This window comes from Lineus longissimus, chromosome 18 (genome assembly GCF_910592395.1).
Source record: "Lineus longissimus chromosome 18, tnLinLong1.2, whole genome shotgun sequence".
NCBI lineage: Eukaryota > Metazoa > Nemertea > Pilidiophora > Heteronemertea > Lineidae > Lineus > Lineus longissimus.
In genome coordinates, this window is record NC_088325.1 from 3680570 (window position 1) to 3701312 (window position 20743).

The 20743-nt window shown below is 43.8% G+C and overlaps 2 protein-coding genes across 12 annotated transcripts in view; one reads left to right on the forward strand and one right to left on the reverse strand.

Annotated features, from left to right (window-relative positions):
* LOC135502527 (caldesmon-like) overlaps window positions 1-20743 on the reverse strand; it is a 272930-nt gene that overhangs the window by 197315 nt on the left and 54872 nt on the right. The gene's annotated exons all lie outside the window — the stretch shown is intronic.
* On the forward strand, window positions 146-18502 carry LOC135502403 (neural cell adhesion molecule 1-A-like). Its single transcript, XM_064795208.1, has 10 exons — window positions 146-291; window positions 3225-3560; window positions 4753-4886; window positions 7608-7806; window positions 8059-8388; window positions 8645-8778; window positions 15814-16012; window positions 16386-16519; window positions 17639-17762; window positions 18338-18502. The coding sequence occupies exons 1-10, from the start codon at window positions 240-242 to the stop codon at window positions 18388-18390; spliced, it is 1695 nt and encodes a 564-aa protein (XP_064651278.1). The 5' UTR covers window positions 146-239; the 3' UTR covers window positions 18391-18502.

The window sequence follows — 20743 nt, forward strand, 5'->3', positions numbered from 1 at the left end:
CTCTTGACCTCAGCTAGCCAATCACAGCCACTGTTTACACAACAACACATCTAGGCATCACTGCGCAAACATTGTTGATTTGGGTATTTATACCAGCTGTTCAAATATTATTGTTCATTACCCAGAAGAAGATCAAGGAAACCGAACATTGGAATTGATGACATTGTGGAGTTGTTTATTTATTTTCACGAAAATTCCGTCCTCCTCACTAGAAGACCAAAAGGTGACGTGTTGTGTGGATGATGAAGTGGCACATTTTTCTGTTTGGGACAGCCATCCTTGGAATTCACAGTAGGTATAATCACATGGTTGCTCACCACAATAGTTTTAATTTGTGGATTTCGATCCCTAAGATGGTGGATTTCAGAACCAAATTGTGGACTTCCTAGCATTTGGTATGAATAAGTGGGATATGGCAAAGTCTGACTGAGAATAAGTACAGTAAGCGAGGTATACAGAATTTTTCGAAGGTTGGATCCCTTGAATCTTTGTATATTCTGGCAAATATCCGTCAACTTCCGTCTCTGAAACTGAGCTTGCCACAATCTGTTGTTTTCTTGACATGTTCAAAACAAGAGGCCCAGGGGCCTGGCGCTCAATTGAATGCAAATTTCCTAGGTCAGTTTATATAAATGTTCCATCACAAAACTGAGATAAAATGGTTTCCAAGATGGCTGCGTGCCAAAACAACCAACGAGGAGCTTTGCTCGATCTATCTGATTGTTCATATAACCTCATATAATGAGTGCGATTAAAAGTTGAAGGTTGTTACAGAGATTAAATCTTGAGTTGCGATGATTCCTTGAGAGTCACAACCCAGTAGACAACCAGTAACTGCAGTCTGGACCTTTACATCAATCCATTGAAGTTCAGCTTTAGACAAACCAGTCCATTAGATGCGTAGATTACGAATGGGTGCTAAGCTCTGTAATCAGCAGTGTATGACAGGTCAAACACTGCTGGTTTGTAGGCGCTTTATATTCAAGAATTTGGACTTTACACATGGACCTCAAAATTGATGTAACTGATATGTTAAAAACTTAGTTGATTACTTGTTCCACTGACTAGATACACATCCAATTTTGTCTCTAGGTTTTTATCTCGCATAGTTGATGGAATCCGTTAGGCCTAAAAAAAAGGCTGTGTTTCGGGTCACCTCAAAAATAAATTTTAGGGTAGGACGGTTGGAAGATTATTATTTTTTTTTCCCTCAATATATTTCAAGGCAGAAAATAAAATAAAACTGACTTACTCAATGACTGATTGTGGCATGTCAACAAAGAGCCCGTGTACTTGTTTTTAAACAAGTCGACAGCTGACCAATCGAAGGTCAGGAATACCATCACGTGACCCAAGAACAACATGGTAGTGTATGGCAAGCATTTGAGTTTTGCATGCAGTTTACCGCTGCCGTAAAAGAGTTGTTTCTGAATATAGCCTGCACTTGAAAAATCGAGTACAACTTGAATATCAAACAACATATCCTACCTGCTTATAATGTCCCCTATTTCAATCATTTCACAATCTGTAGCGGACACCCATGTGGGCTTGCTTAGTCAGCCCCGTCGCTGTCAATGTCTGTCTAATTTGTCGATTATCAAAAAATTTCCGTGGTCAACTACCAGTTTACTTTTCACCATTTACTTGCCCGAATGTCCGGAATATCATATCAAAATTTCAGATTCACAACCCCACGCAGTATTTGATGCGTCGCGGTCAAACATTGACAATTGAACTGCTAAAAGGCTTAAAAATTAATGGTGGTCTTGCCTCCATTTACACTACATTTTTGGTCAATTTAGCGAAAAATTTGAATGTGCTCAAATCACTCTAATTCATTTAAAATATTGTATTGCTGATGATTTACGGTCAAAACAAGCTAAAATAATGAGAAAAAAACTTAATTTGACCCCAATATGAGCCAACCTAGCCCCGGTCTAAGTTCGGTTTCATTTTTACAAGTCTTGTTGTGTTGCCATTCATTTTGTAATTTCTTTGAAACTACTTAGGCCTTGATTCTGAAAGTTGTGCCCTAAGCAGCAGAGATATTCCTAAATCACATCCTAAATTTGCAGCTCCATAGCTTGCTTATTCTGGCCAGGGCCGGTCTTTGAACTTGGTGCTGTTGGCTGCAAAATATGACTTTTTGTCGATTTTGTCCTCTTTCGTCGCTTTTGGCACAGTTGTACCACTCTTGGAAATGTCTCTCATTTCTCCAAAAATGTCCCGATATCACTTTCCTTTGTTGGAGAGTTGTGGGATGTCATCTACATTAGGAAAATCAAGTTTGAAAAAATTCTCAAAATTTTAACCCCCTGAAATCTACCTTCATTGAGACAATACCACCAATGAATATTCATAGGTTGGAGGGTCGAGGCCTATCAATTAGACGAGTGCATGTTTTTAACTCTCGAGTACATATTTGGAGAGGTATTGAAAAAATATTTGCTGTGGCAAGTCTACAGATATAAAGAAATTATTTGATGAAAAAATTAATTTCGAATTTTGCTAATAGGGGACGCGTTTTGAGATTTTTCTGCCAGTTGGCTGAAAAGAGTGGAAATATCAATGTCTGTCTAATTTGTCGATTATCAAAAACTTCCGTGGTCAACTACCAGTTTACTTTTCACCATTTACTTGCCCGACTGTCCGGAATATCATATCAAAATTTCAGTTTCACAACCCCACGCAGTATTTGATGCGTCGTGGTCAAACATTGACGATTGAACTGCTTAAAGGCTTAAAAAATCAATGGTGGTCTTGCCTCTCAGGCATTGGGAGGAATAAAACGAAAGACGGACAGTGTTTCGGCAAAGTTTAAGTTTTTTCTTTTTCTTACATTCGAAAAATATTTTAGGTTCGGGGCTTTTCGGTAGGGTGGGTCGTGCGACCCGAAACACAGCATTTTTTTCAGGCATTATAGATATGTCAATTTCTGACCATTTGCAGGATCTGTCTGTTATCAAAGGTGATGCCACCTTTTGGTTCCATATCGAATTAAATCCATTGCTGGTTCTCTACGAACCTAAAAATGTGTAGGTAGTGGCAGTTATAACTTTAATCTCACCCACAGTCATAACTTCCGTCTGCTGGGCGAGGCTGGTGAAAAAGGCGCGAGAGTCAAATCGTGTAGTTTCACTTAGAAAATTGTTGAACCTCCTTCAATGACATTCACCGCTTGTCGCCTCATAGGTCCAGTTAGTAAATCTTCATTTTCTTTTCAGTATTGGCCGGTGTATATTCCCTGAATTACATCACAGTACAGAGAGGAGCAGTACAAGTGAAGCAAGGACATAACATCAGTTTGTGGTGTGAACTGAAATACGTCCCTAAACGAGTAGTCCCGGTTCATTGGCAGTCGCCCCCAACTTTCAAAACAAGAACTCTCGATTGTGATTGTTATGAAAGTGCAAAGGATAAATATGCCATGTCATGTTCAGACACTACCGACCCTTTTGCGTTTTATAATATGACAATAATGGATGTCGAATGGGCCGATAATGGGATATATCGGTGTCTGCATGCCAACGACATGGACATTGTGGATTTACAGGTTTTGGGTAAGTAAACAGGAGCTACACCAACATAAGGCATAAGGGCACTATAATCTTCCAAAAGCTGCCTTGATGTATTGTCAAGAACTCAAGGATTAGAAATAAAGTTGATTGTAAATGTCTAGGATGCAAGAGTGGTTCTTTTGGTGCCCTTGACACTAAAAGTACTCAGATCTTGACAGTCATCAAGGTGTACAGAAATGTAACTTGATAGAAGTAGCTAAAGCACTTGTGCATAAAAGAGTGATGGTCAAGTCAGCTACAATAAGAAACTGCACGAGTGACTGATCAGAGTCACCAGACTGCATGAGATGATTTTCGCTGGCCTGAAAGCTCTCACCGGAGAAAATCATCTGCAGTCTCAAGGTTTCAGGGTGGAGAAAATCATCTCAGAGGATCAGGATGACGAGGATAAGCCACGAGTACAGTTTTTTATCTATCATATACCACAGATTCCCAGAAATATCAAGAAAATGACGATTAAAAGACGACTTCACGTGACGCGAAGATGTCAAGTCAGACGTAACTTTTGAGTTGACGACGTCATGCCTCAAAAAAGCATGACTACTGTGGGCCTCAGAACTCAGGAATACCAAATGACTTGGAACCTGGACACGAATTGCCCGGAGTTTAGGATTGTGATTCTCCAGGGTGTTCTCGTTATGTTATGGTGGTGAGGAACCAACTGCGGCAGAGTCAGTAAATTGAGTGCGACTTGGTAACGATGATTACCATTGACGGTGTGATCCTGATATATTTATCACACGGGTCATGCGATATTTGTTTCAGGCATTCTTTGCACATTTTCCACTACTTGAATGTTGAGAAGGGTTCCGGTCACTTTCTTATATCGTAAAAGACTGTCCCTCGTTCACCTACCGTGATTTTGGAAGAATTTGAATGTTTCGGGGTGAAATTTTGCTCTTCTGTGGTTTTGTCTACCGGATCAATGCACTTAGGGTATATGATAAAGTACATGTACAGTGTGGCTCATATGAATAGGAACACCTCCTTCATACGATATCTTACGAAAAAATGCACCAGATACAGTGCATTATGTAACTTCTTTTGTTTTGTTAACTCACGCTAAAATTACAGATAAAACAATTCTGGCATTTAACTTCGCCCGGAGTGTTCATGTTAACCAATGTGCTTCCACTTCGCCTTCGTAAGCTGATTTTCTCTTATCTGTTTCCAGTTCCGGTTACAGAAGTGACACTAGAAAAAGTTGTCAACAGCACCGCTGCAGAGCCACAGCACTTGTATCAGAACTTCACCTGCACCACAAACTGTGCATCACCGGCACCCAAGATTTCATGGTTTGTAAATGACGTAAGTACCGTATTTTGCTGCGTATAAGGCGCAGCTTTTTGACCCAAGAAAGCCCTAAAATCGGGGGGTGCGCGTTATACGAAGGTGCGTGTTATCTATGGCCTAGCCCTAGGAAGCCACCGAATGATCACAAGATTTTTTCCATCAACTCATTTCTTTTGACGGCTTTTTTGGCTCGCAACCAAGTCGGCGCATTTTATATTTTTGCACGAAAGAAAAATCGGGAATATCGATGCACTTTGCATAGTTCACCGATGCTAACTCGCCTGTTCTGTACGCAATACATATTAGTATCCTCATTATCATTTCAGTTACTTCTATAAATGTTTTTGAGGGTCCTTAGCGGCAATATTCAGAGCGTAGATGCGAGATAAATCCAAATCGATAAATCAGCTGATCGTGTGCCGCCATGATTTAACATCAAAGCGAGGCTTGTAAAATGTACTGCGTGTTATACGTAGGTGCGCCTTATGTCTGGATTTTGTCTACGGACTCAATGGGTGCGCTTTATACCCCGGTGCGTTTTATACGCAGCAAAATACGGTAGAGCATCAGAGAATGATGTCTTGACCTTAGCAGGTCTACACGGACTGAAACAATTTATAGATTTTTGTTATTAGGAGACAGCTAGGGGAATATAGGCAGGACAGGGGCTAAATTGGCCATCTTCAGGGGACTAATATACACAAAAACGGGCCTGGTTCATGTCAAATTCAGCACTAATATTATTCCTTTGATGAAACGGCCAGGGGCCATTGTGCTCACCGTAAGTATTTTTAGTAGACAGTTACAGAAAGTGCTACAGTATGTAGGCCTTTCATAATTTATACATGCATCTGTGACCAGTTCAGAGCCGGCCCTGGCCAAGTGGTGAATCCGAGACTTGTGGTTCCAAGCTTGTAGAGTCTAGGTGAAAATGATAGTGAAGAAACGTGCCACTCCATGACAATGGTGAATATATTTTTAACTTTGACCTCAGTGACCCTGACAGGTAGGTCAAATAACAAACCAGGGTGATATGTGATGTAGACACATCCACCTGACCATAACAATTTCATCACTCGTTACACTACAGCAATCGGCAAAAAACAATTTCCAACATGGCGGCTAATTAAATCTATGGCACCAAATAAATCAAAAAATGAAGAATATGTATGATAGAACTCAGAAAAGAAAAAAGGAAAAGATGAAAAATTAAAATATTTTTGGCTGTCCTTGACCGGGGTTTGAACTCACGACCTTTGGATTGCCACAATACGAGGAAAAACCCACAAAACATGCAATTTCGGCCATATTTGAATTCCGATCTGGCTGAAACTTGGCATACAAATAGTGGCTTCTTAGATGCATCATTACACAAAATTAAAACTCTTTACATTGAACAACGACAAAACGTACCAAGAACGGTAAAGTTTTCAACTTTGACCTCTGTGAACTTGAAAGGTGGGTCAAATCAAAAACCCGTAAGATATGTGATGTATCCTTGCTAGGAGTACCTACCATGAAACTTTTATCAAAAACAAATCAGTAATAAGCGAGAAATCACACTTTTTGAGTTTTGAGTTTGGGCCCCCTGGTGGCCAAGTCAATAATCAGACCAAACCAAAATTCAGTGTAAAAGGTCAACTGACCTAGGGGGTCATTTGTTCAAAGTTTCAAGTTCATAACTGTTGCGGTTGAGAAATGTGCCATAGTTACACTCAAACGGCAAATTTACGCCATTTGACCTCTGCGACCTTAAAAAGTAGGTCAAATCCGAAAAATTGTGCAACATCTGAGGTAACCTTGCTAGGGGTCCCTGCCATAAAATTTCATCAAAAAAAATTTGCTAATAAGCAGGCTATTGCACTTCTTACTTTTTCTGTTTTGGCCCCCTGGTGGCAAAGTCAAGAATCAGTTCAGGCTGAAATTCAGCACCAGAGGTTATCTGATATAGGGGGTTATATGTACCAAGTTTCAAGCTCATAGCTTTGGTGGTTGAGAAACGTGCCATAGTTACACTCAAACGGCCAATTCACGCCATTTGACCTCTGCGATCTTGAAAAGTAGATCAAATTAAAAACTCGTAAGATATATGATGTATCCTTGCTATGAGTACCTACCACAAAAGTTTTATCGAAAACAAGTCACTAATAAGCGAGATATCACACTTTTCAGATATCCACATTTGGCCCCCTGGTGGCCAAGTAGAGAATCAGATCGGACAGAAATTTAGTGTCACGGGTCATCTGACCTAGGGGGTCATGTGTACAAAGTTTTAAGTTCATAGGCCCAGCGGTTAAAAAACGTGCCACTGTTTTTGAACTAGGATACAACGGATGACGACGACGACGACGACGACGGACGACGGACACTGCGGTATTGGACTCCCCTACGGTGAGCCAAAAAGCGTGAATCATTACGACGACTGTGAGATGTGAAAGACTCCTATGAGCGACTTTATGTAACTTTATCTTGCCTGCCTAGCTGCTGTATAATAAAATCATAACACAAATTTTTTTGATAGGGATACCCAACTGGGTAATGCTGTCTCTAATTAAGAATCAGGAAAAAAAGTCCTGTACATTTATAAGGAAACCACATTTTGGTAACAGTGCAGTATTTTTAAAAGTGGGGGTGTCCTTGATAGAATGGTGTTCGCTAAAGGAAGGTTCCACAGTAGTGTAAGTGATTGAGGTGAAATAGACACATCAGCCTAACAATCACCCACTTATTTTCCAGCAACCATTTCATAACAACGTGTCGGTCACAGAGTTGGGCTGCTCAGGGGCCAAGAAGGGCCAGAAACGGACTGAGAGCAGAGTGACAGTAATTAGCACAGTCATGGATAAGGAGAGAAAAGAATATAACATTTCCTGTACGGCAGAAAACGTTATTGGAGAGCCAAAGGTTTCTAAGGCAATAACTGTCAATAATAATGGTAAGCATCTTACGATCTTTTTATGTTATCATCATACAGCATGGAGAGACATTGATTTCGACCCATTTCTTCAACCTACAGGCAGAAATATATTAAAAAACACCCCCAATTGCCAAATCTCTAAGACTCTTAAAATGCTTCTTCATATCTGTAGACTTGCCAAAGCAAGTGTGGACTTGACAGTTAAAAATACACTTGTGTCTAATTGTTAAGTCCAGATCCAGATAGTAAATCTTCGTTAATTCTTTTCAGCACTGACTGGTATTTATTCCCGAACTGATATCACAGTGCAGCCGGGACCAGTCAAAGTGATACAAGGACACAGCGTCAGTTTGTGGTGTAAACTGAAATATGACCCTGATAATGTATTGCCGGTATTCTGGCAGTCGCCGCCTAATTTCAAAACAAGAACAGTCGATTGCTATTCTTTTCTAAAGGATAAATATGTCATGTCATGTTCAGACATTAACGACGATGTTGAGTATTACAATATGACAATAATGGATGTCCAATGGGCCGATAATGGGGAATATCGGTGTCTGTATACCAAACATATGGACATAGTGGATTTACAAGTTTTGGGTAAGTTATATTCATTATATTATATTCATTATATACTGTTTTTCAGTTTTTTTTCTAATCGTACATTGATTATAGCAGAAATAAGTGTGCATTGGTTTTTCATTATGTAACTTTTTTATTTTGAGCTCTTTTTCGAAATTCTCTCTAAAATTACAGATCAAAAATTTCTGAAATATGATTTCGCCCGGAGTGTTCATGTTAACCAATGTGCTTCCACTACGTCTTCGTCTGCTGATTATCTCATGTCTGTTTTCAGTTCCGGTTACAGATGTGACACTAGAAAAATTCGTCCACAACTCCGCTGCTGAGCCCCAGCGCTGGGATCAGTACTTTACCTGCACCACAAACTGTGCATCACCAGCACCAAAGATTTCATGGTTTGTAAAGGACGTAAGTAGAGCATCAGAGGACGATGTCTTGACCTTAGCCGGTCTACACCGATTGAAACGATTTATTGATATTTGTTGTTGAGGAGACATCTAGGGGAATATAGGCAGGAGAGGGGCTAAATTGGCCATCTTCAGGGGACTAATATACACAGTAAGGGCCCTGGGTCATGTCAGATTCAGCACTCACAATAAAGCCACTGTGCAGTACTTAAATGCCCATTTACTTACAAGAAATGGCCATTTTGTTAGTTCATACTTACCTATGGAACACTTTTGCATGTTACTCCATTTGGGCTCAAACACAAGAGTATCCCTTTAATTTTCTAAAGGGAGAACTGAGTTAACAGCTCGGCCGCCAGGCGGCGCCCTGACCGATCCCGCGAGATCGCGCCGATCTCATGCCGCCATATTTAGTCTTTACTCTTGAGCGTTAATAAAGAGTATGTCCCGTTTGTGGGGACGGCGGGAGGGCTGTGTTCCATAGGTAAGTATGAACTAACAAAATGGCCATTTCTTGTAAGGAAATGGGCATTTTGTGTCATTCAAACTTACCTATGGAACACTTTTGCATCGAATCCCAGCAACCTATTGGAGGTGGGAAACGAGGACTTACCTAAGGCTGAGCTGTTGTTCCATCCAGGAGGCACCACCGGCATATTAGCTAAGGAGGACCGCCAGGGGAAAGAAATGGGGAGAACCGGAGGACCGGTATTTTGATCTCGGTATTACAATCATATTATAGAGAGTAATAGACCCATTCTCCGGAAAGCGCTAGAATTGCGTAATAAAACCATCTTCTTTCCGGCAACAGAGCTTAGAGCAAGTAAGGCATGTTGAAGGGTGTAGAATGAGTTATTGCTAAACAACAATAAGAAATTGCGTCCTTTCTAGTCTACTAGGGGTTGCCTGGATTGTTGAAGATAGGGCATATCAAAAATGGCGCAAGATGCGCGTTTGACTCTTCAATCGGGCTTCCCCCCCTTTTTTGATCTAGCCAGGATCAAACAACATGCCCCGCAGACACAATCGGGCCGATTGTGTGCATGCCATCTACGAGGGAAAAAACGTCTCGTAGGTAGAAACGAGAGAATGTGGAGTGATTACTCCAACATGCAGCGGAAACGACTTCTTGAAGAGCAACTCCTCGGTAGTTAGCCCAGGAGGTGGCTAGTGCTCTAACTTCGTGCGCTGAGATGTTAGCTAGCGCACGAAGATCAGAGGAAGTCTTCAAGGTGTTGTAGGAAAGACGAATAGTCTCCACAATCCACCTTGAAATAGTGGCGGCCGCTATCTCTCGTTTATTTCCCTCCTTATAGGACAAAAACAAACGCTCTCTCCCCTGGCGGATACCGGGAGGTTTTGTCCTATTTATGTAGAACTTTAGGGCCCTGACGGGACATAAAGTTCTGTCAGGAAGATCATAAGAGATCGTTCCTGACAGAGAGGGAATAGTAACCGGGGGCCGAGAGGCGGCCGGTCCCTGGTTCTTCGCCAGAAATCCTGGTATGAAAGCCAGGATAACCTCCCCTCCCTCTCTAAAAGCCAGCTTCTTAAAAGAAAGTGCATGGAGCTCTGATCTCCGTTGGGCGGTAGCCAAGGCTACTAGAAAGACCGTTTTGAGTGTCAGATATTTCATGGATGAAATAGACATGGGTTCAAAAGGATGCCTCATGAGCACCTTAAGGACAACAGAAAGGTCCCATTTAGGGGTGTTGTGAACCGGTCTAGGACGCTCTAATAACATTCCTCTGAAAAGAGGGGTTATTTGGTCCTCCCAACGAAGATCCCAAGTGCTTAAAACACGGAGGGTAGAAGCGATGGCGGACTTGTACCCTTTTATAGCCATGACAGATAGTTGTCTTTCCGTGAATAATTCAATAAGGAAATCAACTAATCTGTATATAGAGGGAGAGATCGGATTAACTCCGTTCTCCCTGCACCAGGAAGTGAAGGTAGACCACTTTCCTTGATACACATCAAGGGTAGACCCCCTTTGAGGTGCGGACATGCGCTTGACAGCGATGTCCGAAAAGCCTCTCTGGTGGAGATGCAACTGGATAAGTTCCAGGCGTGAAACTTGAAAAATCCAGGGTTCTGGTGGTAGCATCTCCCCAGGGGGTGCCACAGGAGGTGCTTCCAAGTAGGAAGACTCCTGGGGTGGTCTATCAGGAGCTCCAGCAAGGCTGGGAACCAGGCCTGATTTGGCCAGCAAGGTGCGATGAGAGTTATTCTCACCGGGTGGCTGGTCAAGATCTTGTTCAGGACTGGTTGGATGAGAGGGAGGGGTGGAAACGCATATGCGTTCAGCCCGACCCAAGAGGCTGTAAGGCTGACGACTTCCAGGGCCTCTTCGTCCGGAAGTGGAGAGTAATAGATGGGAAGGCGATTGTTCAGCCTGGTGGTGAACAGATCTACCTTCGGAGATTGCCAAAGGCGACAAAGGTCGTCTACAATCTCCTGATGGAGTGTCCACTCTGTCTGAAGTAGCTTGTTCTGACGGGACAGGGCGTCGGCAAGGATGTTGCGATTGCCCGGTATGTGTCTGGCACATATCGATACTCCAAGGTCGGCACAAAGATGGTAAAGCTCCCAAGTTAGCTGGCAAAGAATGCCGGACTTTGTGCCTCCCTGTCTCCTGACATATGCTACTACTGTAGAATTGTCGGAGAACAGGGTTACTCTCCGATTCTTCAGGCGAAGGGAAAGAGCCCTCACGGCAAGAAGGACAGCCTTCATTTCCAATATATTTATTGGAAGAATGGTCTCCTCCCTTGTCCATAGACCCCTTATGGACATGTCCCCGTTGTTCAGATGTGCTCCCCACCCTAGTAGGGAAGCATCTGTGAACAGGGACACTTCTGGGGGCGGTGGAGCAAGATCTACACCGCTTTGGAGACGAGTCTCCGACTCCCAGAAGTTCCAGACGTTCTTGAGTAGGTATTGAGGTATCAATACCAACTTGTCTAATGGGTCCCTGTGGGGTTTCCATAGAGACATTAGAAACATCTGGATGGGACGCATATATAGACGGCCAAGGGGGATTTGGTCTGCTGCCGAATTCAGAAGTCCCAAAAGGCTCAAGCATCGCCTTGCGGGAGCTTGAGTCCTTCCTCTGAATTCTGCGACGAGATGAAGAATTTTCTTTATCCTGTCTAGGGGGGGCAGCATTTTCCCTATGGCCGTAAGGAACTGAACTCCAACGTAAACGAAGTCTTGGGATGGTATGAATTCTGACTTAGTTTCGTTGATAATCCAACCTGCGGAAACTACTTTTTGCTTTAGAACCTGAAGTTGTTGCAGTAGTAGTTCCCGTGATTTGCAACGGAGTAGCCAATCGTCTAGGTAGTGATGGAGCTTGAACCCCATCACGTGAAAGGGAGCGACGAAGGCTGTGACTATCATCGTAAAAATTAGGGGTGCCGATGCCAGACCGAACGGCAGGGCCCTGAATTGATACGTCTTTCCTTCGTAATGGAATCGAAGGAAGTGTTGATAGTCTGGATGGATCGGTACATGTAAGTACGCATCCGTTAAATCCATCGATACCGCCCAATCGTCGGGCTGTATCATCGTTGCTATAGACCTGGTGGTTTCCATCTTGAAATGAGGAACATTCAAGAAGGTGTTTAACCTGGAAAGGTCTATGATCAGCCTCCATGTCCCTGCTTTCTTGGGAACCAAGAAAACGTGGCTGTAAAAGCCGGGGGAGCATGGATCTTGAAGGACCTGGATAGCTTGCTTCTCCAGTAATGTCACGACCTCTGCTTGGAGGGCAGAGGCCTTGACTGGGTCCTTCGGTGGCTGAACTGGGGTTGGATATATGGTAGTCGGGGGGGTACGGTTGAAATCTAGTTTCACTCCGTACCTCAACATGTTTGGGACTGGGGACCCCTTTGGGCACCAATCGTCCCAAATGTCTGCAAATTTTTGCAGACGGCCCCCGACTACCGGAGTCGGCTCCTTTTTGCGTCCGGGAGGAGAAAGGAGGGGGGAGTCACCTCTTCCGGCCAACACCCCTTGGGCGAAAGGAGTGCTTAGTCGGACCGGATCCACCCTGGTTAGAGGAAGTATTTTTCCTCTTTCCAGTCCGGCGACCCTCCGCTTCCCGTCGGAAGGATCCAGCAGGAGCAGGCTGACTAGGCGGGGTAGGCCTAGGCAGGACCTGCCTGGCGTACGGGATTGAACCCGATGCCTGCTGGGGCCTCTCTATCTTTCTAGCGTTAGGTAGAGAGGTCTTGGCCCTCTGTGTCTCAGTGGGGGCATATAATTTGTCCCAATCTTTCTGTGCTTGAGCTGCCTCTTGTACAGAATCTGCGAACAGGAAAGAACCGCCCATAGGAGCGGTTCTTAAGGCCCCTTCCAGCTGGAGGGATCTGATGACATTGAGAGAGCCCAGTGCGGCGTCTCTACGGAGTAGGACGCTATTTGCTGCGGTCTTGGCGGACAGAGCAATAGCGTGCCTAATCGAATGTGACAAGGATGTCACAAGCGATTTTGTGTCATCAGATAGTGACTCATTATCTTTTAGGGATCTGGCTAGGGCCAGGTTAGTGTGCTCTGTGTAGGAGAGCACCGCTAACGTGTTTTTGGCCAGACCCTCTTGTGCTCTAAGGTCTCGGTAAGCCGAGGAGGAGGTCACCCTAGGCACGAGTTGGTCCAGCTGTACATCGTCCTTTAATATGGAAGTCGATGCTGCAGCTGGACAGCCGGCCGAGCTGATTCGATAATAGTCAGCGCGGTACTGCCTAACGGGAGGAAGTTGTGCCGTGAACAACTTCCCCGGTTTACACCAAGCTTCCGGTCCGACTGCCGGAAGGACAGGGATGGAAGTACGTTGGTGGGCGCCTTGTGAGTCTCTGATTGTACGCTCCAAAAGTTCAGAGACTGCTACCACCGACGGGGAGGGAGGAAGGAATTCAAGTGCCCGAGTGGAGCCTTGAGAAACCTGTGGATTGGGATCCACTTCCTGTCCCCAGAGTGAAAAGGTCTGTGTTGACAAGGCTGGCAGTTCCGGCGGGGTAGGGCACAGATCCTGCGGGAGGTACGCTCTGATCAAGGATCTGAATGTCCTCATATCCGACAAGATACTGGCCTCCTCTGGTGACAGCTCCTCCTGATTGGGGGAGCGGTAGCCTGGCTGAGAACTCTCGTTCTCAGAAAATTCCTCTAAAATAGAGGAGTCGGATGGTGGGTATCCGATGGGACCAGGCGCACCAGAGGAACCGGAACCCTGCTCCAGATGGCTGAGTCTATCAGTAAGACCTGCTACCATCTGGATGAGCTGGGACAGTTGCTGTCCCAACTCGGGTTCCGGGCCCGACGTGCGGCTTCTCTCAACGACGGGCGGTTGAGGCGAGGGTGAGCGCATAAGCGAACCCTGGAAGCCGTATGTACGGGCGAATGGGTCTTCCGGAAGCGGAAGATGCCCATATTCTGAACCAGAGTTCAGATGTCCTCTCTGCGTAGCTCGTTCCATGGGAACGACGCCTCTGCTACGAGGAGGGGGTGGCACTTCCGGTTGGTTCCACCCAAGAGGTTGGCCAACGTAGGAAGGTGCCTGCATTTCCGGTAGGACGAAGTCCGAAACCGGAAATGCCCGTAACTCCTTCGCCGGTATGGAGCTACCGGATGCCCTTTTAGAAGGAGGTACGGAGGGCGGAAACGCTGTTACCGAAGACGCATGGCGTTTCGGAGGTGGCGTTATAAAGTCCGGCCCTACTCTACTGTGTCCGTGAGGACTGGGGTTATTTCGCAGTAAAGACTGAGAAAAACCCCCAGTAGAGTCTTCGGTTACTGAAAAACGGGAACCCGCGTCAGTAACCGGAACTGCAATCGGCGGACCGGAAGCAGGGTGCTCCCACGGGTACAAAGGGCTTGTACTCGGTGGAGCAGACGACAGAGGAACCGGAAGGTTCCCTGAGGTCCGGGGTATATTAAACCCTTGGAGACTTATTGGATGTAAGTCTCCCTTGGGACCACAGACATTAATAATGTCAGATCCCGCATCTTTTGCAGCCGCGGCCGGAACCGGAACTCGGTTGACGGAAGGGGTGGTGGCGGGAGGTTTGCTAGACCTCCAGGTTATATGCCCGGAAACGGAACCGGAAGAGGGTTTAGGCGTCTTCGCGGCCCGTTTCCCGCCACCAGACGCATTCCTTTGTGGTGAGACAAAGGATGCCGTCGGAGGGGTACGCCATATAAAAAATGGTACCAATGACAATAAAAACACTGGGAACCCCAAGTAGGCCAGAAAGGACGCAATAATTAATGGAAAGGAAAACATGCCTACTTGAATTAAACACTATTGCAATGGATCTGAGTCTTGTTCATTACAATAGAGCGGAGAATAGCCTACTTAACTCTACCCTACCAAGATCAAAATAATGGAGCCGGGTCGACTAAGCTAGCTAAGAAAATGTCTATAATTAAATAGACTGGACAATACTAATGCCAAGATTAGTTTGGCGGTCTACTCCGTAGGTGAATGAACCCAAAAATCGTCTAGACTTGGCTGGTTGAATTTGGTTTTAAATCGAATTCACGGCAGCTTTGAAAAAACGATGTGCTTCGTAGAAGCACAAGAGTAAAGACTGAATATGGCGGCATGAGATCGGCACGATCTCGCGGGATCGGTCAGGGCGCCGCCTGGCGGCCGAGCTGTTAACTCAGTTCTCCCTTTAGAAAATTAAAGGGATACTCTTGTGTTTGAGCCCAAATGGAGTAACATGCAAAAGTGTTCCATAGGTAAGTTTGAATGACACAAAATGAGCCTTTATTTCAATAAGAAAATCATAACACAATACATCTTTATAGGGACACCCTACTGGGAAATGCTGTCTCTAATTAAGAATCTGGAAAAAAAGTCCTGTGACCTGTATATTTTTAAGGAAACAACTTTTATGTACCAGTGCAGTATTTTAAAAAGCGGGGGTGTCCTTGATAGAATGGTGTCCGCATAAGGAAGGTTCCACAGTAGTGTAAGTGATGAAGATGAAATAGACACTGTAGCTATACCATTACCATACTTATTTTCCAGCAACCCTTTGGCGAGACAATGGTCATTGAGTTGGACTGCTTAGGGGCCAAGAAGGGCCAGAAACGGACTACGAGCACAGTGATGATAGTAATGAGCGCAGACATGGATAAGGAGAGTACAGAATATGACATTACGTGTATGGCAGAAAACGTTCTTGGAGAGCCAAAGGTTTCTAAGGCAATAACTGTCAATAATGATGGTAAGCATCATACAATGTCGTCCACATATAAATACCATGAGTATATTGAAGGCTGTCTGATGAGGAAGATTTCCAATTCAAGAAGTGATCACAACGGGGTGCAAGGGTAATTTTGCTGCATTTGTGTGAAGTGACACTCTTTTTCAATGCTCCACGTAGGGTGCATGTTAGTGAACACAGTAGTGCCACTTGGGACTGCTGCGGGTGTATCATAACTGAGGGTGTTTAAAACATGGCTGACAGTCGTTCAAAATGTGGTGGACGGGTGATTGTGTTTTCACACATAGCCAGTAGGTTTTTTATGCATGCATATCAGCTTCAATGATATTGATGTCTTGAATTGTTAATGACTTACATGTATTTTACTTTCCAGTAAACCCAGGTCCACCTCAGCCCAAAATCGTTGAAGTTGCTTCTACAGCCGCGACAATAGCACTATCTCCTTGGCTTGTCACAGCTGTCATCATAATTGCTGTGCTCGAAAAATATTGTCAGCAGCTTATCAGAGTGAGTTTTCAGATCATTTTTTGAAGCTTCGTGGCACTTTTCTTAACCATGCTGTTGCATAATCTGCTCAGTAGCTGCCTTGTGGAGTCCATATTGAGTCGTAAACATAAGAATATCACACCCGCTATGAAAAGATTGATACAACAGGCTCTTAAAGAGGTACCGCGTTCATGTTTACTGGTAGGTGATGTAAACAGGTGCCCCTCTGTCTCAAGACACCCTGCTTTCTCCTTTTCTTGGATCCACCCCCATTTTTACACAAGTCTGATGTGTTCGTGATTTTTTTACAACTCAGACAACATATTGTTGTCGGGGATGTCAGCTTAAAATGTTTGTAGACCCTGATAACCTAGGTATAGACACCACTTTCGTTTTGTTATGGTCCATATTCATCGAACCAATTAATGGAATTTCGGTAATGGCCGATTTTAATTTGCATATTTTGAGAACTACTCAAGGCATATCAGCGGGCATCTTCATGAATATTGATGAGTATTCAAAACAGTAATGAAGAAAGGTCACCCACATTTCCAAGTTCAATCCCTTGGCTTCCGGACTACTAGTATGCAGCTTTGAGTGGTTTTTTGCTGGAGAAAATCAGAAAATCAAGCATTTTCTGCCCAGCCAATCATAACAGTCTTGCCGCCAAATATAATGTTGCAGCACAAAAATGATGTCATCGTGGCGAGAGAATTTGCCTGACAATGGCCCATGGGTGGCTGACTGACTGCATGAACCACTTGATCACTCACTGTTCTAGAATTTGCATCTGGATTGGCACTGCACTTGGAAAGTTATTCTCCGGAGCGTGTTCCCCACCCAAGATGGGATGCCCTTTTTGCCTACCACTATACGTTTATTTGCACCTTGAGGTTATTGGTCAAGTGACTCTAACTTTTGCCAGCGGCCAGATAAGAGCCCATCGCAAGCTACTTTCTCATCAGCACTTGGACTTTAATCCTCTCATGTCAAATTCTCCTCCACCAATCTGCATTTGAGACTCGGTCATCCAATTTGATCTTGAGAATGTTCCTATTACCATGTTAACCTCTATTCATATACAAAACTCTGGATCGAGTTTGCTTGGCCTAGCCTCAGAAGTGTTTTCATATTTTCCAGGTTAATTCAAGGAAAGCCAGGTCCTATACACAATGTTCGGATCCAAATATTGTTGTTAAGCATTCTAGCTCGGATGGTGAGAGCGACATATTAGCAGGGGGAGACCCATTTATTCAATCACGAGGTAAGTCAGATATTTATAGACTCGAGTTTGACAAAATGAATCCTTATTTTAGGTTCTAATGTTGGACAAACACAAAGGAAAAAAACATGTGAGAGTACAATAGTTGGATGGAAGAGACAACAAGCTCAAGTTGTCTCATTAGCTGATTAGCTACGTTTATGTGCACGTTGCAGACACTTGTTACTGTTCTTTCTTCCCTGTATTGTGAGGCATAATATTTGATCTGAGGCCTACCTATCAAAACATGAGTGGACAGAAAGATGAAATAAACATGAAAGTCATGAACATTCACTTTACAAAAATAATGTAACTTTTTTGTTATGTTTTGTAATATAAAGACCCTAGGACTGGTTCTGATAGTGCCAGGCTTAGATGGCAGCACAGTCCTTCAGCCTGGCCAATTCTGGTTCACCTGAATTCCTCATCTTCCTTCTTCAGTGTTCCCTCTGCACACTTGAAGGTGTTTTTCTCCAGAGAGTATTCCTCCTCCAAGACGGCCCGGGACGAAATAATAATCATCTAAATAACTGACCTACTATTCATTAGTGACAAAGATTTCTTCTTCTTCTTTACAGGAGTATTAACAGTGGCAGTCCAACCTGTTGAGACAAACCCACAGTTACTATAGATCTCACTTCCGATATCAACCACACCCCAGAGAAATTGGCTTCGAACAACATCGCTGATCAAGACAGTAGCAACCAGACCAATATGGCTCGTTACTGACTTCGGGGGAGACCTTGGATGACAACCAGTCAAGAAGAAGGAAAACTGGTATATGACTCGGACAGTAAACGACTGTAAAGGTTTAACGCAGTTGGCCAAGCCGACTTACCAGCAGTGAATGTCTACTCCTTTGACCGCCGACCCAATAGGGCGGGAAACCTGTCGGACGTGCACTCATAAACGGGTGGCCGATGACATTGCTCGACACAAAGTAATTGATTGACCGCCTGAATTGATATTGCCAACCTTGGCATCTTTGATTTCTGATCAGGTTACCCATCTTCTACAACATGCACAGTGCATTTGTATTAGGTCAGCATGCCTGGAACTGTTACTCTTTGTACACTTGGTCTTCCACTACGATGGCTTTCAGTGCGTGTCTCGTGGGACAACCACGAGTGTAATGTTAGTATTGTTGCGATATGGACGTGTGGGAAAGGAAGGGAATGCATAGAGACGACCAATAATGTTGTAACAGCCGTTCTAACTACAGGGGGGGGGGAGTTTATCGGTGCTGAAGGATGGATATATGCACAATGACCATAGTGGACCCTATTGTCCACATGGTCATCTGGGCTTATCCTGATAACTGCACCAGACTTTTAAATAGGAAAGGAGAAGGTTCATTTTCACTGCCTGAGAAAATGTAAAAAGTAGGGTGAAACGTTTGTCGTGCAAAATCCCCTTTAAGGCAGATGAAGGACTAATTAAGAACTTTTGACATTATGAACAATGCTGTGCTCAATATAGCGATAATATACATGTACATAATATGATATAAATATAAGGCCGGAGTAACTCCAAAAATAAACTGCTAAATTTTTCTGTATATCAAAGCAGGACAGCTCAGCGATGCCTTAAAAAAAACATGATTCCCCTTTCATATATCCCAATTAGGTCAGATCAGGTCTTATCTACTGATAGTAGGATCTTACTGACACACGCATATTAATACAAAGCATTTTAATCTAAGGTGTCCTTATGGTTTAGTTATGCATTTTGTATTGCCATAAACAATAAATTCTGTGATATTTTATTCTGCACTGTGATTCTTTCAAAAATCTGTTAAGAGCTGAAAAATTGTTTTGAAATATATTAAATTCTTTATCTGATTAAAATCACTGTCCGTTATTAATGATAAATAATCCTACATCACACTACCATAGAACACTGGAGAAAGGACTGGGGGGTGGGGTTTTTGAGGACTTAGAACTATGCCCCAAGACCAGCGATGGTTAAATTTCTTGCCGGCTCATCAAATGATCGTGCAGAGACAAGAGTGGAGGGTCAGCCTCGAGGCTATGACATAGAACACGGAAAACACAGCCAGTGTTTGTAATTAGGATGATAAGGATTCTTGCCCAGAGAGCCAGAGCCATTTAACCCTTTCATAACCGACTGCCACGATTGTGTGGCGGTGACCTCGAAACCATTACAAATCATGTTGAAAGCAGTTTGTAGTTATGTAGATGGCACTGCAGTATTTAACAGAAATTGTACGCCTCCAACAATGTTTTGAGGGTGTTGTGATGCAACTTGGATGTTTTGTTCGACTTTTGAGTTTTGGGGAGTCGGCCGACCGACCCCCCCTCCCCCACGGGTGTAAGAATAAGAAACTCCCAGTCAAAATGCAATTATTCCTCAGTGTACTGGTCTTGCAAGCCTACTAGCTCCAGCCGGCAGAAAATACTTCATCCTACTCCCTATCCTGATCTGTTCCTTCGTCTGTGAGTGGGAGTAGCACCTTAATCTGTATTTACATGATCCGTCCTTAATATCTAGGAAGAGATGGTTAAGAGGTTAATGGACCACTGGAACTTGCAACTCTCACAAATAAACAGAATCAGATCTATACAGATTCACCAGGCACTTTCCATAATGATGCACTTCCCGGATACCTGATAAAAAAATCTATTAGTGGCAGAAGTAGCTTAAATCAGTCATTATCAGAGTGGCCTGAAGTCTTTAGATATTAGTTCAGTCTAAAGTCCAAGCCTCTCAAAGAAACCTAAATAAATAAACCTTTTGGTCATCAAGAAAACTACACCGACTCCTTGAGGCCCACAATAAACTGCCAAGCCATGAGAGGGGGTACATTGAAGACTCCAAACTCCAAAACACACATAAAAGAGAGATTCTAATAGCGAGGGACACCCTGTAGTGCAATCTTGCACCACATTTAACCCTTTCAGTGTCCAATATCATACATGTACGACCTAAATTTTTAAGGTATTCTAGTTCCTCCAGACGACACC

Bases quoted from the DNA above. Each gene is read 5' to 3' on its own strand.
- LOC135502403 (XM_064795208.1), top strand. From the start codon at position 240: ATGATGAAGTGGCACATTTTTCTGTTTGGGACAGCCATCCTTGGAATT. The intron at 8,389-8,644 runs GTAAGTTATATT...GTCTGTTTTCAG, and splicing joins AGTGGATTTACAAGTTTTGG to TTCCGGTTACAGATGTGACA. The intron at 16,013-16,385 runs GTAAGCATCATA...TTTACTTTCCAG, and splicing joins AATAACTGTCAATAATGATG to TAAACCCAGGTCCACCTCAG.